General features: G+C 42.9%; 3 protein-coding genes across 11 annotated transcripts; 1 reads left to right on the plus strand and 2 right to left on the minus strand.

The window, feature by feature from the left end:
• Positions 1–347: 347 nt before the first annotated feature.
• ttc7b (tetratricopeptide repeat domain 7B) lies at positions 348–17,506 on the minus strand. 6 transcript variants are annotated; one of them, XM_037240592.1, is made up of 23 exons: positions 17,226–17,506; positions 14,323–14,477; positions 14,042–14,117; positions 13,871–13,963; positions 13,634–13,797; positions 13,319–13,440; positions 12,860–12,938; positions 12,539–12,714; positions 12,035–12,098; positions 11,809–11,946; positions 11,483–11,671; positions 11,288–11,405; positions 11,116–11,173; positions 10,867–10,939; positions 10,604–10,764; positions 10,410–10,526; positions 10,219–10,316; positions 9,564–9,818; positions 8,936–8,986; positions 8,207–8,347; positions 7,790–7,992; positions 832–905; positions 348–755 (listed from the first exon to the last, which is right to left on the minus strand). In XM_037240592.1, the coding sequence occupies exons 3-23, from the start codon at positions 14,085–14,087 to the stop codon at positions 608–610; spliced, it is 2,568 nt and encodes an 855-aa protein (XP_037096487.1). In that variant the 5' UTR covers positions 14,088–14,117; positions 14,323–14,477; positions 17,226–17,506; the 3' UTR covers positions 348–607. The 6 variants fall into 6 exon arrangements, with proteins under 6 accessions (XP_037096487.1, XP_037096481.1, XP_037096486.1 ...); XM_037240586.1 differs by lacking the exon at positions 17,226–17,506 and adding an exon at positions 15,726–16,192; XM_037240591.1 differs by lacking the exon at positions 17,226–17,506 and adding an exon at positions 15,028–15,679.
• On the plus strand, positions 16,200–18,322 carry fam177a1 (family with sequence similarity 177 member A1). The gene is made up of 5 exons (XM_037240597.1): positions 16,200–16,510; positions 16,842–17,021; positions 17,215–17,281; positions 17,506–17,603; positions 17,676–18,322. Exons 1-5 carry the CDS (start codon positions 16,442–16,444, stop codon positions 17,889–17,891), a joined length of 630 nt encoding a protein of 209 aa, XP_037096492.1. The 5' UTR covers positions 16,200–16,441; the 3' UTR covers positions 17,892–18,322.
• ppp2r3c (protein phosphatase 2, regulatory subunit B'', gamma) lies at positions 18,126–24,866 on the minus strand. Of its 4 annotated transcripts, none has more exons than XM_037240593.1 (15): positions 24,605–24,866; positions 24,381–24,460; positions 22,139–22,271; positions 21,081–21,205; positions 20,782–20,886; positions 20,498–20,610; positions 20,302–20,399; positions 20,085–20,155; positions 19,887–20,019; positions 19,660–19,715; positions 19,368–19,440; positions 19,128–19,264; positions 18,886–19,023; positions 18,717–18,776; positions 18,126–18,649 (listed from the first exon to the last, which is right to left on the minus strand). In XM_037240593.1, exons 3-15 carry the CDS (start codon positions 22,269–22,271, stop codon positions 18,455–18,457), a joined length of 1,437 nt encoding a protein of 478 aa, XP_037096488.1. In that variant the 5' UTR covers positions 24,381–24,460; positions 24,605–24,866; the 3' UTR covers positions 18,126–18,454. The 4 variants fall into 4 exon arrangements, with proteins under 4 accessions (XP_037096488.1, XP_037096489.1, XP_037096490.1 ...); XM_037240594.1 differs by lacking the exon at positions 24,605–24,866 and adding an exon at positions 23,599–23,637 and having other exon boundaries at positions 24,381–24,457; XM_037240595.1 differs by lacking the exons at positions 24,381–24,460; positions 24,605–24,866 and adding an exon at positions 22,481–23,356.
• Positions 24,867–25,205: the final 339 nt, after the last annotated feature.

The raw sequence follows: 25,205 nt of genomic DNA on the forward strand, positions 1-25,205 counted from the left end.
ATGGTGGCTTGTGACACAACACTGTCTCAAATCATCTTTCCTCACTCAAATGAATGAAAGTGCCAATCATCTGTGCAAAAATTTAACAAGAAAAATGGCACTCTCAAACCTGGACAATTAAAGTCAGTCAATACAAAATCAAGAGTTTTAGCATCAGGACTTCATGCTTTCATTCAATATTGCTCCTTTCTGATGTTTGTGCCTTGGCCACTAACGCATAAATGTAGCAACATGACTGAAAGAACTAACTTGCAGTCTTTGTGTGAGAAGTTTGATGACGCAAATCGCTTGCCTTACAAACAAGCGTCATCAAGAAACAAACACAAATTTGCCTTCCCTGTATTTGCTGTCAGTGCTTCTTCTACTACTTAAACATTATTTCAAACTTGATGTAAGAAAGGTCAGAGTCAAAATGCACCAGAAACAGAACCGATGAGAGAACAGGACAAGACAGGACAGGCCAGGACAGGACAGGGCTGCTGGGAAGGGAGACCTGCTCATTTGACGACAACCTGAATGTGTGCGTGTGTCATGCAGGCATGCTGCGCATTTGCTGTGTTTCTCGCAGGTCCCTTTTTGTGCTCCAGTATGCAACTATGTGTGTGTCTCATAGTGCTCTAGGAATGATGGTGAAGGGGAGGATGGGGCTACTGGCCTCCAACTCCAAAGCAGTAAGGAAACACTCAGTGGCAGCAGCAGCATTCCCTTGAGCCTGCAACACCTCGCCAAGGCTGTTCCACACATCGTGAGCCGTACTGTGCAGAAAATCAAAACAACAACATATGTATGGTAGTGAAGTACAGTAGCACCTGGAAATTTGCTAACACCTACCTGTTGACCTGCACGGCATCCCTCAGAACCTTTTCGGACAGACTGTAGCGCTGTAGCTGATGGAGAATAAGACCCTGAGAAGAGCAGAAAATCACAAGAGATGAATATGTAGCAGATTTCTTCTTGCTGGCCATGTTTGATTACCTTCAATGAATAAGACTAATTATTAGGGGTGTAAATCGCGGGTTTTGTAACGATACGATATCATATCGATACAAAGAACCACGATACGATATTTGCCGATATCTTAAAGCCTGCTGTGATTCATTCACGATACATCACGATATAGTGCTCTACGATCGATATAGAACAATATCCTGATTTATAACAATTCATACGCAAAATCAACAAGGTACTGCAAACTCTTTATTTAGGAAATTACAAAGTGCTTCCAAACGAACACCAGCCCAGGAGCCGCGTAGTTGTCGGCTCCCCTTTCACGTGCCTGCTCTGCTCACAACACAACACGCCGCGCACTGCTCCCGGAAAGAGGAAGCAAGCAACAGTGAACTGGATTTCAAAATAAAGTCGCGTCTAATGTCCGAGGTCAAAAACGGGCGATATAGATCGATGTTTACGTTTAGCATCGATGCCAACAAATCGTAGAGCATTATATCGATTAATCGATGTGTATCGATGAATCGTTACACCCCTACTAATTAGGGTTTCAAACTAGGGTTAGGGTTTCCGACTAGGGTTTTAAACCAAGGTTAGGGTTACAAACTAGGTTTTAAAGCTAGGCTTAAGGTTTCCAACGAGGCTTTCAAACAACTTTTAGGGTTTCTAAGATTGGGGTTTCTAACTAGGCTTTCAAAACTAGGGTTAGGGTTTTCGACTAGGGTTTCCAAAGTTAGGGTTAGGATTAGGGTTGGGGTTAGGGTTTCTAACTAGGCTTTCAAAACTAGGGTTAGGGTTAGAGTTAGAGTTAGAGTTAGGGTTAGGGTTAGGGTTAGGGTTAGGGTTAGGGTTACTAACTAGGCTTTCAAAACTAGAGTTAGGGTTAGGGTTTCTAACTAGGCTTTCAAAACTAGGGTTAGGGTTTCCGACTAGGGTTTCCAAGGAGTTTTGCCATCGCTAATTAGGGTTTCAAACTAGGCTCAGGGTTTCCGACTAGGGTTTTAAACCAAGGTTAGGGTTTCAAACTAGGTTTTAAAGCTAGGGTTAGGGTTTCCAACGAGGGTTTCAAACTACTTTTAGGGTTTCTAAGATTGGGGTTTCTAACTAGGCTTTGAAAACTAGGGTTAGGGTTTTCGACTAGGGTTTCCAAAGTTAGGGTTAGGATTAGGGTTGGGGTTAGGGTTTCTAACTAGGCTTTCAAAACTAGGGTTAGGGTTTCCGACTAGGGTTTCCAAGGAATTTTGCCATCGCTAATTAGGGTTTCAAACTAGGCTCAGGGTTTCCGACTAGGGTTTTAAACCAAGGTTAGGGTTTCAAACTAGGTTTTAAAGCTAGGGTTAGGGTTTCCAACGAGGGTTTCAAACTACTTTTAGGGTTTCTAAGATTGGGGTTTCTAACTAGGCTTTGAAAACTAGGGTTAGGGTTTTCGACTAGGGTTTCCAAAGTTAGGGTTAGGGTTAGGATTAGGGTTGGGGTTAGGGTTAGGGTTTCTAACTAGGCTTTCAAAACTAGGGTTAGGGTTTCCGACTAGGGTTTCCAAGGAGTTTTGCCATCGCTAATTAGGGTTTCAAACTAGGCTCAGGGTTTCCGACTAGGGTTTGAAACCAAGGTTAGGGTTTCAAACTAGGTTTTAAAGCTAGGGTTAGGGTTTCCAACGAGGGTTTCAAACTACTTTTAGGGTTTCTAAGATTGGGGTTTCTAACTAGGCTTTCAAAACTAGGGTTAGGGTTTTCGACTAGGGTTTCCAAAATTAGGGTTAGGGTTAGGATTAGGGTTGGGGTTAGGGTTTCTAACTAGGCTTTCAAAACTAGGGTTAGGGTTTCCGACTAGGGTTTCCAAGGAGTTTTGCCATCGCTAATTAGGGTTTCAAACTAGGCTCAGGGTTTCCGACTAGGGTTTTAAACCAAGGTTAGGGTTTCAAACTAGGTTTTAAAGCTAGGGTTAGGGTTTCCAACGAGGGTTTCAAACTACTTTTAGGGTTTCTAAGATTGGGGTTTCTAACTAGGCTTTGAAAACTAGGGTTAGGGTTTTCGACTAGGGTTTCCAAAGTTAGGGTTAGGGTTAGGATTAGGGTTGGGGTTAGGGTTTCTAACTAGGCTTTCAAAACTAGGGTTAGGGTTTCCGACTAGGGTTTCCAAGGAATTTTGCCATCGCTAATTAGGGTTTCAAACTAGGCTCAGGGTTTCCGACTAGGGTTTTAAACCAAGGTTAGGGTTTCAAACTAGGTTTTAAAGCTAGGGTTAGGGTTTCCAACGAGGGTTTCAAACTACTTTTAGGGTTTCTAAGATTGGGGTTTCTAACTAGGCTTTGAAAACTAGGGTTAGGGTTTTCGACTAGGGTTTCCAAAGTTAGGGTTAGGGTTAGGATTAGGGTTGGGGTTAGGGTTTCTAACTAGGCTTTCAAAACTAGGGTTAGGGTTTCCGACTAGGGTTTCCAAGGAGTTTTGCCATCGCTAATTAGGGTTTCAAACTAGGCTCAGGGTTTCCGACTAGGGTTTTAAACCAAGGTTAGGGTTTCAAACTAGGTTTTAAAGCTAGGGTTAGGGTTTCCAACGAGGGTTTCAAACTACTTTTAGGGTTTCTAAGATTGGGGTTTCTAACTAGGCTTTGAAAACTAGGGTTAGGGTTTTCGACTAGGGTTTCCAAAGTTAGGGTTAGGGTTAGGATTAGGGTTGGGGTTAGGGTTTCTAACTAGGCTTTCAAAACTAGGGTTAGGGTTTCCGACTAGGGTTTCCAAGGAGTTTTGCCATCGCTAATTAGGGTTTCAAACTAGGCTCAGGGTTTCCGACTAGGGTTTTAAACCAAGGTTAGGGTTTCAAACTAGGTTTTAAAGCTAGGGTTAGGGTTTCCAACGAGGGTTTCAAACTACTTTTACGGTTTCTAAGATTGGGGTTTCTAACTAGGCTTTCAAAACTAGGGTTAGGGTTTTCGACTAGGGTTTCCAAAATTAGGGTTAGGGTTAGGATTAGGGTTGGGGTTAGGGTTTCTAACTAGGCTTTCAAAACTAGGGTTAGGGTTTCCGACTAGGGTTTCCAAGGAGTTTTGCCATCGCTAATTAGGGTTTCAAACTAGGCTCAGGGTTTCCGACTAGGGTTTTAAACCAAGGTTAGGGTTTCAAACTATGTTTTAAAGCTAGGGTTAGGGTTTCCAACGAGGGTTTCAAACTACTTTTAGGGTTTCTAAGATTGGGGTTTCTAACTAGGCTTTGAAAACTAGGGTTAGGGTTTTCGACTAGGGTTTCCAAAGTTAGGGTTAGGATTAGGGTTGGGGTTAGGGTTTCTAACTAGGCTTTCAAAACTAGGGTTAGGGTTTCCGACTAGGGTTTCCAAGGAATTTTGCCATCGCTAATTAGGGTTTCAAACTAGGCTCAGGGTTTCCGACTAGGGTTTTAAACCAAGGTTAGGGTTTCAAACTAGGTTTTAAAGCTAGGGTTAGGGTTTCCAACGAGGGTTTCAAACTACTTTTAGGGTTTCTAAGATTGGGGTTTCTAACTAGGCTTTGAAAACTAGGGTTAGGGTTTTCGACTAGGGTTTCCAAAGTTAGGGTTAGGGTTAGGATTAGGGTTGGGGTTAGGGTTTCTAACTAGGCTTTCAAAACTAGGGTTAGGGTTTCCGACTAGGGTTTCCAAGGAGTTTTGCCATCGCTAATTAGGGTTTCAAACTAGGCTCAGGGTTTCCGACTAGGGTTTTAAACCAAGGTTAGGGTTTCAAACTAGGTTTTAAAGCTAGGGTTAGGGTTTCCAACGAGGGTTTCAAACTACTTTTAGGGTTTCTAAGATTGGGGTTTCTAACTAGGCTTTCAAAACTAGGGTTAGGGTTTTCGACTAGGGTTTCCAAAATTAGGGTTAGGGTTAGGATTAGGGTTGGGGTTAGGGTTTCTAACTAGGCTTTCAAAACTAGGGTTAGGGTTTCCGACTCGGGTTTCCAAGGAGTTTTGCCATCGCTAATTAGGGTTTCAAACTAGGCTCAGGGTTTCCGACTAGGGTTTTAAACCAAGGTTAGGGTTTCAAACTAGGTTTTAAAGCTAGGGTTAGGGTTTCCAACGAGGGTTTCAAACTACTTTTAGGGTTTCTAAGATTGGGGTTTCTAACCAGGCTTTCAAAACTAGGGTTAGGGTTTTCGACTAGGGTTTCCAAAGTTAGGGTTAGGGTTAGGATTAGGGTTGGGGTTAGGGTTTCTAACTAGGCTTTCAAAACTAGGGTTAGGGCTAGAGTTAGAGTTAGGGTTAGGGTTAGAGTTAGGGTTAGGGTTACTAACTAGGCTTTCAACACTAGAGTTAGGGTTAGGGTTTCTAACTAGGCTTTCAAAACTAGGGTTAGGGTTTCCAACTAGGGTTTCCAAGGAGTTTTGCCATCGCTAATTAGGGTTTCAAACTAGGCTCAGGGTTTCCGACTAGGGTTTTAAACCAAGGTTAGGGTTTCAAACTAGGTTTTAAAGCTAGGGTTAGGGTTTCCAACGAGGGTTTCAAACTACTTTTAGGGTTTCTAAGATTGGGGTTTCTAACTAGGCTTTGAAAACTAGGGTTAGGGTTTTCGACTAGGGTTTCCAAAGTTAGGGTTAGGGTTAGGATTAGGGTTGGGGTTAGGGTTTCTAACTAGGCTTTCAAAACTAGGGTTAGGGTTAGGGTTAGGGTTAGAGTTAGAGTTAGGGTTAGAGTTAGAGTTAGAGTTAGAGTTAGGGTTAGGGTTACTAACTAGGCTTTCAAAACTAGAGTTAGGGTTAGGGTTTCTAACTAGGCTTTCAAAACTAGGGTTAGGGTTTCCGACTCGGGTTTCCAAGGAGTTTTGCCATCGCTAATTAGGGTTTCAAACTAGGCTCAGGGTTTCCGACTAGGGTTTTAAACCAAGGTTAGGGTTTCAAACTAGGTTTTAAAGCTAGGGTTAGGGTTTCCAACGAGGGTTTCAAACTACTTTTAGGGTTTCTAAGATTGGGGTTTCTAACCAGGCTTTCAAAACTAGGGTTAGGGTTTTCGACTAGGGTTTCCAAAGTTAGGGTTAGGGTTAGGATTAGGGTTGGGGTTAGGGTTTCTAACTAGGCTTTCAAAACTAGGGTTAGGGCTAGAGTTAGAGTTAGGGTTAGGGTTAGAGTTAGGGTTAGGGTTACTAACTAGGCTTTCAACACTAGAGTTAGGGTTAGGGTTTCTAACTAGGCTTTCAAAACTCGGGTTAGGGTTTCCAACTAGGGTTTCCAAGGAGTTTTGCCATCGCTAATTAGGGTTTCAAACTAGGCTCAGGGTTTCCGACTAGGGCTTTAAACCAAGGTTAGGGTTTCAAACTAGGTTTTAAAGCTAGGGTTAGGGTTTCCAACGAGGGTTTCAAACTACTTTTAGGGTTTCTAAGATTAGGGTTTCTAACTAGGCTTTCAAAACGAGGGTTAGGGTTTCCGACCAGGGTTTCCAAGGAGTTTTGCCATTGCTATTTAGGGTTTCAAACTAGGGTTAGGGTTTCCGACTAGGGTTTTAAACAAAGGTTAGGGTTACAAACTTGGTTTTAATGCTAGGGTTAGGGTTTCCAACGAGGGTTTCAAACTACTTTTATGGTTTCTAAGATCAGGGTTTCTAACTAGGCTTTCAAAACTAGGGTTAGGGTTTCTGACCAGGGTTTCCAAGGAGTTTTGCCATCGCTAATTAAAGTTTCAAACAAGGGGTAGGGTTTCCGACTAGGGTTTTAAACCAAGCTTAGGGTTACAAACTAGGTTTTAAAGCTAAGGTTAGGGTTTCCAACGAGGGTTTCAAACTACTTTTAGGGTTTCTAAGATTAGGGTTTCTAACTAGGCTTTCAAAACGAGGGTTAGGGTTTCCGACCAGGGTTTCCAAAGAGTTTTGCCATTGCTAATTAGGGTTTCAAGCTAGGGTTAGGGTTTCCGACTAGGCCCTAGTCATTTTTTTCGCGGGCCGCATTGTAGTCATAGTTTCTTCCGGAGGGCCATTATGACTGTCAACCCAAATAAATGTATGAGCACCTCATATTATATACAGTATACGCTACAAAACAAACTGACAAATAACTCGTTTTCAAATCAAACTAGTAAAAAATTGTCAAATATATTCGCGGGCCACATAAAATGGTGTGGCGGGCCGTATCTGGCCCCCGGGCCTTGAGTTTGACACCTGTGGACTAGGGTTTTAAATCAAGGTTAGGGTTACAAACTAGGGGTGTAAATCGCGGGTTTTGTAACGATATGATATATCGATACAAAGAACCACGATACGATATTTGCCGATATCTTAAAGCCTGCTGTGATTCATTCACGATACATCACGATATAGTGCTCTACGATTGATATAGAACAATATCCTGATTTATAACAATTCATACGCAAAATCAACAACGTACTGCAAACTCTTTATTTAGGAAATTACAAAGTGCTTCCAAACGAATGACTTGAAGCCCAAAGGGGAGCGAATTTCCTCGTCTTCTTGGACACTAGCCATAGCACCAGCCCAGGAGCCGCGCAGTTGTCGGCTCCCCTTTCACGTGCCTGCTCTGCTCACAACACAACACGCCGCGCACTGCTCCCGGAAAGAGGAAGCAAGCAACAATGAACTGGATTTCAAAATAAAGTCGCGTCTAATGTCCGAGGTCAAAAACGGGCGATATAGATCGATGTTTACGTTTAGCATCGATGCCAACAAATCGTAGAGCATTATATCGATTAATCGATGTGTATCGATGAATCGTTACACCCCTACTAATTATGCTATAAATCTAATGTGAGGGTCCCACAGCACACAAGCTAATTACATAAGGGCCTGAAGACACTTAAGGCAAAAGGAGAGGACACATAAGACAATGGCACAAGCTAGTGTGTGTGTGTGTGTGTGTGTAAGTCAAAGTGTATTACCAGTCTCTGCATGGTTTTAACGTGCGTGGGGTTGATGGACAGGGCTTCTTCATACCAGCGCTTAGCCTCATCTATGTTTCCCCTGAGCTCTGCAATCTGCCCCCTCATGAACAGGACATTATGGGATGTGGGAAAGAGGTTGGCGGCTTCTTGAGTGCAGGCCGACGCCTCGGCAGGCTTGGACATGCCGATGTAGACTTCGGCTGTCGGGAAGGAAATAGAATTGCAAACAGCAACTTTCAAAAGAAAAGCAAAAAACAAAACCAAAGCAATCCATAGAGTTAGCAGAAAAGGTCTGACAAAACAAAAGAAATTGGATTTCACTGCGGGCCAATAAAGCCCAAGCTTATGAATTGATTTGAAGGATTTGGGGGGGGGGGGGGGGGGAAAACAACATTTAAGAAGAGAGGAAAGTACCAGCATGCAGCCAGATCTGAGCCAGAGTCAACCAAGGGTGCAGGGGTCCATGCTTGGGGGCACTGCTCTGCAGGGAGGAGGCCACCTCAGACAAGGCCTGCTCCACACGACTCGCTGCTATGGATGTGGCATGCACGGAGCCTGGAAGGAGATCAGTCAGTATGTGATTATCCCAAGACATTCCTTCTTCAAAGTATGGAAACGGCAATAAAGTCGCTATGTGCCACGGTGGTATCACAATTCGTAGTGCTTATGATTGACGGTAAATCAAAATCCTTTCGAGGGAAATTGTGTTTGTTTCAATCAGAAATCTGTTCACCGTGGCACACAGTTTTTTTGTTGTTGTTGGGAACTAAAGCCTTTAATCAGTACACACCACTGCAGCACACTTCAGTGTTATGAGCCTGGATGAACCAGGTTCAAGTGAACTCATTTCTGCACCACCATGCTAAATCACAACGTACAGCGATTAGTAGGTCAAACAATGTGCTCGGTTGTTACCGCGGCTGACATTTTTTCAGGCACACAAAAAGCCAAATATGTTGAATAGCAGCAACATCTTTGGGAAATTATGCCATGAAAATAATGGTGCTCTGCTAATCTAATAAAGTCCTCATGTGGACATGAACGACAATCTCACCAAGAAAGGAAAAAAAACTAGGTGACTACAACCAAGGAAAGCGATACATGGAAAACGTGAGGTCAGATGGAGCTTACTTGGCTACTTACAAACAGAAAACATGGAAGAAAAACCAAGTACGTTAGCGTCCTGAGGGCCGCCTTCAAAAAAATGGGGATGGGGAAAAAAAGACAAAAGCCCTGGTTAATGATTAAAACAGAGAGAGAGAGAGAGAGAGAGAGAGAGAGAGAGAGAGAGAGAGAGAGAGAGAGAGAGAGAGAGAGAGAGAGAGAGAGAGAGAGAGAGACAGGGTCAAGCAATCACGGTGAAACAAAAGAAAAGCCAAAAGTGCATCACAGTAGTGTTTACAAGGGCCTCATGGTCAGGTCAAATAGCTAAACTGACAAGTGTTATTTTCCGCTAAAATCATGACTTGCGATATGACATCATGCGGAAAATGTCATTGTGAGAAATGTTCACAAGTTCACAAAGCCTCCAGTGCCATGACTTCACAAGTGAGCATTAGTTAGTGAGACGCCTGTGAGGTTTAAATAAGCAAGCAGTCAGTCAGTCCATCCCTCACACATTAGCACATTAGACTTGAAAGACAACTCATGGCCAAATGTTAACAGGGGGTAACTACTTTTTTTTGTGTGTGTGTGTGTGTGTGTGTGTGTGTGCGCTCGCCATCACGATGCACACCATGCTACGGGCTGAGAGAAGCTAGAGGCACGTTACAGCTGGAGGAAAGCTGGCGAAGAGTGATGTGGTTGCAAAAGGAGGGAGTCCTGGCTTTGCCGCTCATCAGGTGGGGAGGAGGAGGAGAGGGAGGCGGAGGCAAGAAGGAAGATTTTTTGGGTGGAGGCTGGAGGATGAAAACTGGACAAAGGCTAGGCAGTGGGGAGGAGAGCGGGGAAGACACAGTGGAGAAGCTGGAGGGGGAGGTGGGGGATACTGGTTCGGAACCAGTGTGAGAGGAGGAAGAACCTGAGGCTAAAACACAAACAGTCAAACAAATAAACCGATGGAAAAGAAAGGAACACAAAATTGTCAAGAGTGAAATTGGAAGAAAAAAGAAAAAAAAAGATCATACAATCTAACCTATGCGTGAATATAGTTTAGGATTAATGAGCGAATAAAGAAATGAAAAACAAAAACAAAATAATCAAGACCACAGAAGACGTACAATGAATACAAAATGACTACCCCAGCGACCAATCTATCTATCTATCTATCTATCTATCTATCTATCTATCTATCTATCTATCTATCTATCTATCTATCTATCTATCTATCTATCTATCTATCTATCTATCTATCTATCTATCTATCTTTTTTTTTCTCTCTCTCTCTCGCTACAACAGCGGCGTGCGTGTCTGTTGTGTGTTCCTACCTGTATCTGGGTCACTGAAGTCCGGCAGAGTCATTGCATTTAGCTGTCGTCGGTCAGCGACAGCTCTGTCCAACAAACTGCTCCCACGCCCCGAATCACTGCCACAACATTAAAAATGCCTTTTAGACACATGGCACCAAAACCTTCGAGCGCTCACATTGTCATGGAGCCGTGAATGTGCGTGAGCATACCTGGGATTTGTCAGGTTGTAGAAGCTCTTCCAGATCTGCAGCATGTGTTTGCAGGTGAGCAAAGAGTCTTCTGATCCTCGGCACATGCTCTCTAACTTCACCTTGGTATAAAGCAAGCTTTCGGGCGCGTCAACGCAAGATTGTCAGACTGTGGTTGAAATGAGCTGTATCATGCACGCTTGCGTGCATCTTACTTGAAGTTCTCGGGATACTCAGATAGGGCCATTTCGATGATATTCAGACCGTCCTGGTAGTGTTTCTGTGCTGAGAGAAGCAGGGCCAGCAGGTGAAGGGAGTGAACGTCATCCCCTTGAAGCTGCAAGGCCTGTCGAACATAGCCTAGCGCCTCGGGTATCTACACGTACACACACACACACATATATACATACACAGACTACTTTTCTCTCCACACATCTCTATGTCAAAGGTCATCTGTAGGTTGTGACTCTCCGGTTACCTGTCTGGACACAGCGAGCTGCAGTGCAAGGTAGAAGGCTGCCAGATGATCGGTTGGAGACAAACTCTGAGCTCTGTCCAAAGACAGAGAGGAAATTGCTGTGTTCAAAAATGCCATTCAGATCTGTTCATCCCGTCGTGCACATTAGAAAATGTGAAGGCAACCTTAATCTAGGAGGGTTACAAATGTGAACTTTATGAGTCCAAAAAAGGAAGGCTTGTTCTGAAAGAAGTGAAAGAGACAGCAAACCTCTGAAAGGCTGCCAAAGCTTTTCTCTGGTACTCTTCTTGGGTGCTTCGCAATGATGCTGTTGAGACGTGAAAGGGAGAAAAAAAGCCAATGTTTTTAATATACTTTATAACTTTTGTAAGCTTCAAAAAGGCCAACATATAATAATGATGCTTGCGGCAAACAAACGTACCGTCGGTGGCTTTGAGGCTATAAACCAGTCCGGCAGCCAGATAGCCTTTTGCTCGAAACTCAGCTGCTTTCTCCCCCATGTCAATCACCATTTTGGCAAAGCACTCACCCTCATCCAACTAGGAGAAGTAGATCGATACGCATTCAAATGTCAACACGTGTTATATATAGTTTGTGACTTGAGGAGAGTGGTTACCCAGTGCAGGGGTCCGATGCACAGTTTGACCGCCAGCAGCGGGATGGTGGGGTCATCTGGCTTGAGACGGATGCACTCCTTCAGAACTTTAACGGCGCGAGCAGATTTGCCCGCAGCCATTAAAGACAGTGCAAGCTGGTACCATAAGTGGAACTCCTCAAAGGCAAACTTCATGGCTCGCTCCAAGCACTAGAGAAAAGTGGATGAATAAGGAGACCTTTCCGAATATTATATCATAATATGTTGTTGTTTTTTTTATGTTTGGACAGTGCGTCATTGTGAAGTACGGCTATGTATATACACAGGAAGACTGGCATGTTACTTGCCTCTGATAGCATCTCATACTGCCCCCTCCTGCCCAAAGCTATGGTCAGCAGGTCATACACCACAGAGGCAGACTGGAGACTAATGATTCGATCATTATTGTGCTCCGGAATCCTGCTCAGGACGGCATCGCGGTTGGCCTGGGATACGGACACAGCAGAGAAGAAACCATTTGACGGCGAGAACGTATGACGTTGGAGCCCCGTATGGCATTTGCGCACGACTTACCATGGACTCACTGATGAGGAGCAGCAATAATGCTTCTTCTGTGTTCTCCTGGGGGCAAAAGAGACTGTGGGAGAGAGAGAGAGAGCGAGAGAGAAAGAAAGAAAGAAAGAAAGAAAGAAAGAAAGAAAGAAAGAAAGAAAGAAAGAAAGAAAGAAAGAAAGAAAGAAAGAAAGAAAGAAAGAAAGAAAGAAAGAAAGAAAGATGGAATTCAAAACAAGGACAGAAATAAGACGAGACACTTGAAAACAGTGCACATTACGAATGGGATAGTAAACACGTCCTTTTGGCATCCAAATTAATTGAAGTGTTGAGTTTGTTTCGTTAAAAGCAAACAAACAAACAAACAAACAAACAAACAAACACCTTTTTATTGCAAATGAATATCGGCTTAAAACAGCAGTCGTCAGCCTCCGTACCACTAATAATGTGACCAGTCAATCACAGCAACAGATCATTTTGAACATGTGCTGATGCTCAACTGACAGCCAAAACATTTTTGCTTACTTCTCTCCCGAGTACACTCGTGGGCGTCGGCTTAAGCTGTACTTTTTGCTCTGGATGTGACCTTGTCGCGTCGGATCGTCCAGCGGTGACACAGTGGGAGGGTCTTCCACAGGAGACCAGTAACTCTGCTCACACATTCCTCGGAGCAAGATCTCGGCGAGCTGTCTGGCAATGGTCTAAACACACAAACGGGCGCACGTGTATTTCCAGAGCGCTTTCGCATAACTGCATCTGTGACAAAGTAAGTACTGTAGAATTCAACGGGAGGCCTGAACAAAGTCTGTCAACTAACAAAAGCCAAAGTTGTAGCTCATTCCATACCATGCGCAGATTCTGCGTTGTCCTGGTCTCAATAGCTCGGAGAATTTCTCGAAATCGCCCGACACCTTGCGTCAGGTTTCTGAAAAGGTTTCATGAAAAGAAATGTGGTCGGTGAATTAATAAACAATTCTTGTATCATGAACAAGTCTTGCACCCATTTTCAAGATGGCCACTATTAGTTTTGTGCTGAATTCAGCCGCTTTTTAGATGATTAAAAACTGCAAATGAGAACAATACCTCACATATTAGTGAGTCAACATTTGCAAATTTGCCAATGTTCTTTTTTTTTTTTAACCAATCATAGCGACACTGCCAAGTCAAGTTTTGTTTTGTGCTGAGGGCAACACCAAAAATGATTGCTTTGGTGCCATCTGGTGGCATCTCATTGCCTGTGGAGAAGTTAGCGTAGAAGAGTTTCTGGACCTTGCAAGAGCAGAGGTGAGTAAGTCTTTGTCTTACCCGTTCTTAAAGTGGATGACATGGGCTCTCTGTAGACCTGTCTCAAGAAAGTAACCTAGTTCCTGGTCCTGGGAAGTCGGACCAGGTTTCGGGCTGCGATTCTGAATTCCAGCCGACAGTGCCTGAGAAAATGAAAAGAATTGCGATGACTACTCCAACAGCACCACGAGCTTATGGGGGGTTACAATGATGGAATTCTTCATTTTGTTCTCCAATAGGGAGATGGTTTAAAAATGGCCCGAAAGGCATATGAGCTCATTAGCAGAATTGCTAGCTTTCAAAAGCCTTGATACTGCAAAGCAGCAAAACGCTCACCTTCTCAGCCTCCTGCAGATACAGCAGCGCAATGTCTCCAGATTTTTCATAGCAGATGATGATTTCTTGCTCTCGCTCAGTTCTGTTCCGATTGGAGGAGGGAGAAGCGGCATTCTTATTGGACAGCAGCGGAGAAGCAGCTGGCACTTTCTCCAGACACAAGCCTGAGTGAGAGCGAGAGCGACCACTGTCACAGCATAACATACCAAATAAAAGAAGTGTCTTGTATTTGTGTACCTTTAGTGGCATAGGCTTCTGCTATCATACACAGCCTATACACGGGAGCTCCTGCCAGCTGCATGTCATCTATATTGACTCTATTATAGTGACCTGCAAAGAATCAACTCTATTACTTGGGGGATTTTAATCATACATAAAATCTATTTCATCTGAAAGCTGGTGTGTTACCTAAAGCGTCTTTGTATTCTGCTTCAACATAACTAAGTTTGGCCATGAGTAGACTTGCTTCCTGGAGGTAATCAGCCTGGAAAGCAGACATATATATATATATAGAAATATATATATATATATATATATATATATATATATATATATATATATATAGAGAGAGAGAGAGAGAGAGAGAGCAAGAGCGAGAGAGAGAGGATTAGTATGACGTCTCTACATAAATGAAGAAAAAGGAACAGCAACCAAGGTGTATAGTGCGATGGCTGGCCATGGACGGTCACCTTGAGGTTTCCTCTGTCCAGAGCAGCGGTGAGGTGCTTCCTGACCTCCAGCAGTTTTGGTCGCGGGCCTCTCGGACTCGCACCCTGCTTGATTGGATTTTCCTTCAGGTATGTCAGAAGCTTGCATTCCCCCAACAACAGCTCTCCGAGGTCATCTGCGCACATTGAAATATTCATTTAAAAACAAAAAGTTCCTCACCATCATTGGCTGGTGACCCCACCTCTGATTGAAATGTGATACGTTCATAAAAGATTCATCAATCTGGCAAATCTTCAACCTACTTATTTAAATCAATAATGACAACAACAAATGATTCAGGCCTGCAACTAAATTGGGATTTTGTTGAAAAATTGGTTAAAAAAACGTTTTAATTTCTTTTGTTGCTAACATGCCATTCGATTCAAGACAAATAATCAATCCAAGCATTCCAAATATTTGAACGTACATGGATTTTAAATTAAAAAAAGAAAATCCAAACCATGAATAGATTATCATAATAATAATGGATTCACTTATTGATCAATTAATTGCGGATAATCAGTGCACCTCTAGCATGATTAAGCCGTGGCAGTAGTTTGAGAATGTTGACATGACAAGTGTCAATTTGAGAGTAAAGATCAAAAAATAGGGAAGTTTCGATACGAAAATTGCTGTGGATGGACGAGATGTGTATGACAGCACCATACTGTGCCTAGAACACATACCAAGCAGAATTATGACACATAATCCTATTGCTGATCCCAGTCTGTGACCAAGGACATTTATGCAGGCATGGCTCCAGGCTTGTTTTTTCCCCTTGAGTGCAAAAGAGGGGGATGATAAAATGATGTATAAATATTTGGGGGAATATCGAATCAAATGTTGGAGGGCTTAACTGGGGTACACGACCATCAGACAAAGCAATAGCACCCCTTAGCACTGGCGTAGTCAATATTATTTAAAATGTCAGAATAACCTTTAAAAAGGTTTTGCCATTTTCGAGAAGGCCACAACTTTAAATAATACACGTTAAGGCTAATTTCACAGCTAGCATGGGTGACAATCAAATTCCATCTGTGTTTGTGCTTACGAAGCAGCAAGTGACAGCTCATATCACAGTGAAATAAATCAAACACACATCTAGCAGAATCGTGCACAACTATATTGAAGTGGTGGGAGTATGTGGCAGGGGGGTGGGTACTAATGTGTGTTTGCCATCATTTTGGTTACGTACGCGTTATATCGATAGGACTATCACCTATTTTCTTGGTGAACATCATTTTATCATTTGGCATAATGTAGAGAGAGAGAGAGAGATAAGTACGTTAGTACGTCTTCCGCTGTCAGGAAGTCCGGAGGATTCCGATGGGGGGGGAGGAAGGAAGGCCGCGTGTACATTTGACTAAATAAATACACATCTTACCGTTTGATATCAACTTAGCTGAGAGTTGTCGAACTAACTCCGGTATCTTATCCCATTGTCCTTCTGAACGGCACCGCTCTATTTCGGTCTCCAGTCGTGAGCCAGACTTCTTGGCCGTCATTTTGGTGAGCGGCTTCGGCTTCGTGTTCGGCTTGGACCGACCAAAACACCAAAGAATCGCGCTTGACGCGTAGCAGCCAAGTTAGCGTACATGCAACTACGCTTCCGGTTATGAATTTCAAATTAAGTACGTTTGGATTTATTAAAACAAATTCTGCTGACAAGATTGAGTAACTTGTAGTTTGAAGCGGGTACCATCATCACAACAGACTCTCTACGCCTGCTATGGCTACGTTATTGACAAATTGCAGAACATCTGAAAAATATGATGTGATATTGAAAATCCAAACTTCCTCTACGTTAACGGCGCCGCCCTTTTGAATGTGGCATATATTTTTTGGAATATTCATGCGTGGAGAACGAGATGAATCGTTGTGCATATCATGAGTTTGAGACTGCGTAGCAACATTTGACTCCGTATTCACTTTAGGAATTTCTACACAATTACTGTCTAAATGGCGCAGTCCTGCCACAACAAATATGGCGGATGTCCACGCCCCACATCCACCTTGTATCTATGTATATTTGATGTCTGTGCTTTCGGCAAATAGTAACACTATCGCAGTTGCTCAAAGTAGCTAAGCGTGTCCAGTGATATGGCAGACTTGTCATTGTATTTAACTAATATGAACGTTTCGTTGGGACGAAATATGGAAGGTAACAAGGTGAGTACACGGAAGTCTTCGTTGAAGTTGTGGTTTCGTTTGCGACGGCAGACTATCATTAATGTTGTGATTCACTTCCTTAGCTTGTGTTAACATTGTGAAGGCGGCCAAATAAATCATTGTTGGTTTAATGACCATTTTACGTAGTAACTTCAGTTTTATGTTGTGTTTCTTATTTCCAGCCAACCTGGGCTAATAAAAAGTGGATTTTTATTTCTAAGCGTACGCGGTGCCATCTGCCATTCTTTCATTTGAATTGGCATAAACACCAATTGCAAGAGATGCCATAATATCATGTAAATAAAACAGATGTATGCACGTGTTTGTTAAGAGTGTAGAAGATGTGGAAGACTTCGAGAGAGTGGAGATGGGCAACACTGGCGAGAGGCAAGGGAGGGTTAAGCTTCCCCGGAGGACCATCTACTTTGCCAGTGGCGAAACAATGGAAGAGTACAGTACTGATGAAGAGGAAGAGGAACCTGTAAAAAAAGAGGTGGTTACTGCGGATACGGTAAGTAGACAGCAATAAGTTACTGTTCATTCATGTAGTTTGCGAGACAACCACTGATCTCAGTCATCGTTTCTACAGATTTATACTCCTAGCATACAGGAGACGCATTTCACATTTTTGTATTCATAGTAATGTTGTGAAACAAAGAAAACAATCCACTTTGTTCGAAGATTTCTCCTCGCATGTGTTCTAGTCGAAACTGACCTGGGGACCATACTTCTGGTTCCACATGTGGCGAATGGCAACGTCAACTATTTCAGGTGACACCCGACATCACATTTGATTTTGATACTACCGAGCTGTATACAGACAGACAAGATGAATCAATCAAGTGGAGAAAATATGGCAGAGCAGTGCTCTGCAAAGAAGACTTAGCCCTGTCATAAAAGTTGTGTTGAAACAACGTGTCCGACTATTTAGTTATGTGCTTGTTGTATCACAGAAATATTGTTTTGGATGAATCACAGTCCTCTTTGCTCTTTAGTGTGTGACTACATGGGAGAGAGACTTGCCTCTCTTTTTGGCATCACTGCTCCTAAATACCAGTACGCCATTGATGAGTACTACCGTATTAAGAAAGAGGTAGGTGAAATACACGTCATACTTTGTGCAAACAGCATCAAAACTATTATATATTATGTTGTCACCCTGTAGCAGGAGGAAGAAGAGGAGGAGAACCGTCTGGCTGATGAGGCAGAGCGTCAATTTGCAGAGCAGCAGAGGAGCGAGAGGAAGGATGCTGCTCCATCTAGCGTGGAGCAGCCTGAAGCATTAGGAGCTTCCTTTGTTAATGTTTCCTTTGACCACAAGCCTGAAGAACCTCTCAGCACTCTCGACAACAACAGAGCGCCTTGTCCTCTCCCTTCATGACAACACAAAACCTCTCACTTGCAACTCGGATGAATGCTAATCTACTTTCTTGTAACAATTAATATCATTATTTTTTTATGCTTGCATTTTGGTAAAACAGGGCTCCGTAAACAGTGTAGGGAAAAAAAGACGGGTTCATGTTACTGCATTTGTAGCAGTGATTTGTCTAGAGCATGTTTTTTTTTTGTTTTGTTTTTTAAATACATTTCTCAACCAAACATGTTTTGACAAGGATAGCAGCAACACCGCAGGTTTATCTAACACTATCCGAGGCAGTAGCATAAATGCAGAGTTGCACTCCATTTCAGAACTCCTAGTGCCTATATGCTCTCTATGCATCTTGACGATATGATGTCATCCTAACACCGCAGGATTTCACTTTTATCAACAGGTTTTCATTTCAAAATAATAAAGCTAATTCTTTCATGGTTCTGGCTGTTGTTACTTGTTTTGGGTCTGATTAAAAAGCACACCAATTCTGATGAAGAAGAAAAGTCATGTTGGAGACATTCTCGCTTTGTGTGTTGCAACTGTCCCAGTGGCCTGAACACTTATCTTCTTGTTTAGGAGTCCTCATTACTGGCTGTGTTAGTGCTGTCAGTGTCATTGGCAACAGGCGCTTCTCTGTTCTCGTAAGTCCAGAAGCCATTGAGGTCAATCAGGATGCTGGTGACCGTGTCACCCTGGCAACTGTTCACCAAGTCCTGGAGTGTGATCTTGTAGGGGTCTTTAGGCTTCACCATGTCAAAGATCTCATCCTAGACACACAGTTTGGTTCGACGTGAGCAAAATGCATGGCTTGTGTATGTGACTGTGAGAGTCTACCTTGACATCCTGGAAGGAGACAGGCACTTGACAGTGCACTTTCATCTGATCCTGGATGGCCTAGTCACAAAGCAATCAAGAAATGACTACTGACCATGTGGCACATACACTGATCATGGTAGATAAGTATCCTTATGACAAAAGTGATTTGATTGCATCTGATCTTTACCCTGAAGAAATAGTTGAGGGAGAAGACATTGAGGTATCCTTGGTTGTCCATGTCTAAAAGCTTAAAAATATACTGCAGTGCTGCTGGCTCCCTCTTGTTTTCCAAGGCCAATACAAAGTCTAAATAAGTCTTATAATCCTGGGAAAAGACAAAGTTCAAAAAAGCAATAGCCCCAAAAACATTTGAAATACGTCACACAAAATTCAAGTAAAAAGTGGAACTGTTGCTAATACAAAAGGTACCATTTCTCCGTCGTACGTGAGGCACTCCTGAAATACTCGTTCGAGGAAGACTGAGGTGAGCGTGGCTGTGCCGTAGCGTGACAACTCCTCCTTGCTCAACATGCCATTGTGGTCCTTATCCAGGTTGAGGTACTGCCCTGTCACACAAAATACAGTCAAGAGTTTATAGCTAGACCATTTTTCAAACACTGGACATAAATCCTTTTGGGAGATAGTGAACATGCAGATGTGCTCACGCACCATAGACTCTGAGAGCTGAAGGTGCAGAGAACCAGTTGGACTCTTGACTCTCTTTAGACTCCTCATCTCTTAACTGGACAGACAGAAACAGGCAGAATTCATGAGGAAAAAAATCATTGGGAGTATTTTATGTTTTGAATTCCATCAATACAATAGTATTCTGTTTATATTGGCAAAACATATGCTCAAGTAACAGTTAAACACGGGCGGGTTAGACAAAACCAGTATGCGTATGTACATTGTGCACTTTAGTGATACTGATTTATACAGATTTGCTGGGGGGCATATTCACCTCTAATAAATCATCCAAAAAACTGCAGGCCAGGATGTCCTGGATTTTAATCTTTCCTGAAAAAGAAAAATACTAACCTTGAGAATACGATGTAAATAGTTCATATGGACACAATTTTTGGGAAATGCGAGCTCTGAAAACTACAAGACATGTGATGCTATTGGTAAATCATTTTAAAATTTTGATTGCCAACATTGACATATCCCGGGCCATAAATATTGTCTCACCAGTACGAAGCGGGTCAAGGAAAAAGAAAAACTTGCGGACAGCGGTGCAGACATAAAAAGAGTAAAAAGACTTCTCCAGTCCATCCAGCTGAGGTAGCGTTGGGATCAACTCCAATATATAGTTTTCCAGATCCTACAAAGAATAAGAATCAGACTTTAAAGATTATTTCCATCCATGCAGAAAGTGAAAATACTTACAGACTCCCTGAGGTAGCCCTGTCCTGCCACATCGTAGAGACTCAGACCAATACGGGTCTGATGCAGCCACACTGAACACACAATCAATACAGTACAAGCGAGGTTACTTTGAGCAGGTACTAGGTCACTTTTTGTCACGCTGCATTCAAACAGCTCCAGTCAAACATGTCATTGTTGTTGTACCTGGCAGCAACAGCCACAAATTTGGGCATTTTACCTTTCCTCATGACATAATTGAAGAACTGCATGATGGAGATCCTGCCGTAGGGATCGCTGTGGAGCAGCTTGGCATACAATCTGGCTGTGAAGAATTTGCTGATGAAAAAAGAAAAAAGGGAAGGTAGAAAATGGATTTGGCTGGATGAATCCTTGGTTGATTCACGAGTCCGCTGCTACTGTTTCCTTGTACTTACTTGCACTTGGGTCCAGCCAATTCGCCCACCTGCAGGTAGGCTTCATAACTTATCATGGCCTCTTCACTATTCACTGGAGGTACCTGGTGCTTCTCAAGCAGAAACCACAGATTCTACAGAGATGTAGGTGGATTGGACAGAAGAATAACAATGGGTAAGCATTGTATACGTACCAGTGTTAAGACAATGCAATTTCTCATTACCGTTCCAAACGGTAGAGCATCAAGAGATTTTCAAAGAGAATATTTGTTGTCTTGCTTTCATGACAGGTGTGTACGTGCTACCTGGAGTTCCTCATGATCCAATAGTTCGCTGCTCTTCCTCTGAAGGAAAACTGCTCTCGATTCTTCTCTCAGTTTCTGGAGCAAAACTTCATCCTCCGCAGGTAACTGTCAATCAAATCAAACTCTTAAAAATAGTGCACCTTCAATGTGCAATAATGTGACAAACTAAAGCTTACTAGACATACAGTGGGACAATCTAAAATGCTTTATATGCGTGTAAGAATACTCTCTGAAAATGTCAAAACAAAGACATTAGTTTTAGTGCTTTGTACAAAAACTGTGAGCAAGCGAGTCAATACCCGAAAGTAGAATCGAGGGATGTTCTTGTAGGATTTGTTTTTGTTACTTCCACCCTTCCATTCGGAATAATATTTGCCAAACAGCTCCATTTCTTCAGATTTCTTTTCCTCTTGTGTTCTTTCATCTAAACAGGGACAGATTTGAGGCAAATGAATGTATTGTTGACAGAATGGAAATGTCAATTACCCTGAGCTAGCATCATTACTTACCTCGGTTTGAGTTTGCTAGCCTCCTTTTTAAAATATCCGACCAACCAGTCCAATTTTCTTTAGCCATGTTTACTTCCGAATAACTGTAAATCTATATCCAGATTTTTTTCAACAACTCCGCTGTCGCAAACAGTAGGATCTCGTATTCAAATACATTTGTGATGACTAACAACATCTGTAGCGTCGACGGATTGCTTTTAAAGGTACTTCCTGTTAAAGTTAAAACTTTTCAAAACAAACATCTTTTCCAAGAAATACCGAGGAAAAGTGAATGCAAGACGTTTTGTTTTGAAAGTATTTGGACGCCGACAAAGTTCCGGTTAGTGCTTGGTCCTGTCGAATGTTGATGACGTCACGTATGCGACGTTGGTCACTGCCGAAATAGAAAGTGAACATTTCTAGTTTAAGCAGAGATTTCACGTGTAAATTGTAATCATCTGTTGGGAAGGGAAAAAAATGTCCATCGTGTCTCCTCTCCACATTATTAATCTCTGCTAGTTTTATGCTGAGCTGTGCGTTGTTTGTTTACACTAGGAATTAGTGTCAATGTTGATATTTGACGGGCATTCTCGAGTTCCAACCATCACACCGGAGCCAACTTGGCCATGGGGTCCAGTATGATGTTAAGCCTTAAACCGTGCCTTAGGTCTGTATTACCTTTTATTAATCAAGGATCTTTAGCGTTCCTTCTGTTGCCTTGCACAGCACACATTCGGTGGACCAGGGACTGGAGCTCCAGCCATGAATTGAGCAGAAGCAACAGTAGACAGGACAAATTGAAAAATAACACAATCAAACAAAGGACACATGAGTTGTGGGACAGTGTGGCTGATGGAGGAGGCAAGAACCTTCGGCAAAATCCTTCCATCCCAAAATCCGTGTTCGCTGCTGGGACGGCGAAGAGGACAGCAGAGATGCTGAAGAGGAAGGCGGGTGTTCTCCCTGAGGAGAATCATCATAAGGAGCCTGCGAGGAGGACATCTGAAAGGAAAGGTAGGACAAAATTCACCTTTCAACAATGCATTAACTTCACTATCCTGTTGCTGTCAGACATCCGAAAGGAAAAGTCGAACAAAATTCAGCTTTCAAGAATCCATTTAACTTCACTATTCTGTTGCTGTCAGACATTTTGCGTCATTAAAAAAAAAAGAGAAAAAAAGCTTGCTTTTTTTTTGTAAGTAATTGCAGACGTTTTACAGGAAAGCTGCAACCTCCTGACCAGCCGCTATCTGTTGAGGAGTGGAAGGAACTGAAAGAGTCTCTGGGAAGTCCAGAACGATTTGACATTGGCATGTTGTGTACACTGATGAACTCTGGGGCAGAGTTGGACATTGCCAAGTAAGACGACTTGCTGTGTGGAATAGAAACTGCTGTCATTTCTCATGACCTGCTGCCACGAAGCACTTAGGTTTAGTGATTCGTTGGAAAAATTTCTTGTCTGTTCTGCTTTGGCGCAGGTCTCTGCTTTCATTTGTTGCCACAGAAACAGGAACACTTTCCTACAAAATCCTATTGCAGTATCTGACACTTTGCGTAAAGGCCGGCCATGACCAAGAAGTATTTGATGTCTACGATATTATGCGACAGAGCTTCCCCTCTTTGGATACCGGCGCTCATAGCCTCTTGATTCAGTCTTTCAGCCGCACACAAAGGTGGCGGGAAGCTCTCGGCATCCTGCAAGACCTCAAAAAGGTAAACGATCTTTTTTCGCTAGCATCTTGTCGCAAATTGATCGTGGCTGTAGCGTCATCTGATCCTCTGCAGGTTGTTAAGCCATCACCTCGCAACTACGGGAACATCATAGCTGCAGCCATGCAAAATGGTGATCCGAGCACTGCCTGGGCGCTTTACGATGAATTATTGGCAAAGGGTCGGAACCCACAGCATGAGACTTGGGCCTGTCTGTTTGAGAGAACGGGTGGAGAGGAAGGAGAGAGCATGTTGCCGAGCGAGCAGCAAGAGAGGCTGCTGGGAATTCTGCTGTACATGAGGAACAACCAAATTTACCCGCAGTTGAGTCTGGCTCGCAGCATCAAGACCTGCTTTGAAAGGTAGAAGAATCTGGTCACTAAACCAAGTTGAGCCTACTGTTAAAAAATCATCACAGCAAATTCGGTCACATTCTGTTTTCAGTTTTCCACAACAGAAGTGGAGAGGAACTTGGAGCAGTGCCTCGCCAAAGTAACTAGTACTCCCCACACTTTTGACTCAAACTTCTTCAAACCGACATTTAAAAAAAACAATCTTTCGTAACTCCTTCATGTATGTTGTGGGTTGTAGGGGTGTGTGCAAGAGCTGTGGAACACACTTGGAATCCATTCAGCTGACTTCGGAGGAGTACCAACAGCTGAAACAGAAAGTCATGAGTGACATCATCGAGGGGCGGGATGTCTTCAACAAGACCACACCAGAGGCCAGTTCAATTCATTGTCATTTTTCAACACAACCATAGCAAATTTCTTCTTTGTTTTTTTTTACTTGCATTGTGATCTTTTTAGAATAGTAGATTTGGTGTCATTCCGTTTTCTCGCGAGTGTTGATGCTCCTTTTCTCTGCTAGATGGCGTCTTTAGCCTGTATCCAGCTGCAATTGCTTCAGATTAGTTCATTACAAGGCTTATTTTTGCTTGGTTGGTTGGTTGGTTTTTGGCTTGCTCCTGTCTCACTTCTCCAGGTCGTTGTGTCATTTATAAATACAAGGAACTTGTCCTGATAAAGAATGGCTGGCTGGCTGGCTGGCTGATTGTAGAGTCATGCTGAATAATAAGATCATTTGTGGCTCTGCAAATATAATGAGTCAAAAACGTTTTGAAATTTACACCAGATATTTTTTTACTGCAACTCTTTGCAGTTCCCAAAAATGTGTCTATGGAGTTGAAGAAAAAGGAAAAAAATGCTTACGGCTTTACGCAAATGCTTTTTGCATTGATTCGGAGAATATTATGCAGCATCGTTTGGCAGCAACGCAACCAAATAGGCCTTCAGTCAATTCTCGGATGCCTGTTTCAAGAGAAGAGAGATGAAAGTCATCACGGGATGGCCACGGTCACAATTATACCGCATGCACCATATTTATTAAATCACGGCTCACCACTTTTCTGAAGCTAAGTTGGTTGTGACTTGAGACTTGGCAACTGCAGTGTCATTTTCAGTCCAAAGCGAGTGGCAAAAAAAGACGGATAAAAAAATTGCAGCTTAACTCATTCACAAACACAATATGAATCACAATGCTGTGTTTAAACTAGGGGACAAGTACATTTCCCCTTTAATAAAATCACAAGATGATGTACGTGAGTGCCAATGTATTCTGGCCTATGCTGGAAGCTGTCACCCACTGCAGCACAATGAGCCCGCCGCCGCCGCCGCCGCCGCCACCGCCACCGCTTGGTCTCACATATCAACCGTGGAAAGTCCCTGGATAATTACACTGGGAGTAGACTTACTCTCTCTCTCTCTCTGTCTCTCTCTCTCTCTCTCTCTCTCTCTCTCATCTTCCCTCCTCACTACTTCCCTTTTTAGTTGATATTATATTTACACCCAAGGAATAACATTTGCTACACTCTTGGCTAGCCACGCTCAGAGTTGGAAGATTCATTTTTGTGCGTGTTGAGGCTTTGGAGGCATTTCTTCTCAAGCCACGTTTTGATTGCGTGCGCACGTGAGAGTGCGCACAGCTCGGCGTCTAGGGGAATTCACACAAGTCTATTTCCACACGGCTGCGATCTAAAAGTGAAAACACACAATGTTCCAATGCTGGAGCACAACACCATGTTCCTGTTGGCCACAATGCCGGACAACACGTTTCCTTGCTCTCTGCCATTGTGCAGACTTCCTCACTGCTTGAGTGGCTGGCACATCAACGATTTGCAAATGATCTTCTTTTACTTTGATATATACGTCTATCCTTGGATATCGA

Source organism: Syngnathus acus, chromosome 22, assembly GCF_901709675.1.
Source record: "Syngnathus acus chromosome 22, fSynAcu1.2, whole genome shotgun sequence".
Classification (NCBI taxonomy): domain Eukaryota; kingdom Metazoa; phylum Chordata; class Actinopteri; order Syngnathiformes; family Syngnathidae; genus Syngnathus; species Syngnathus acus.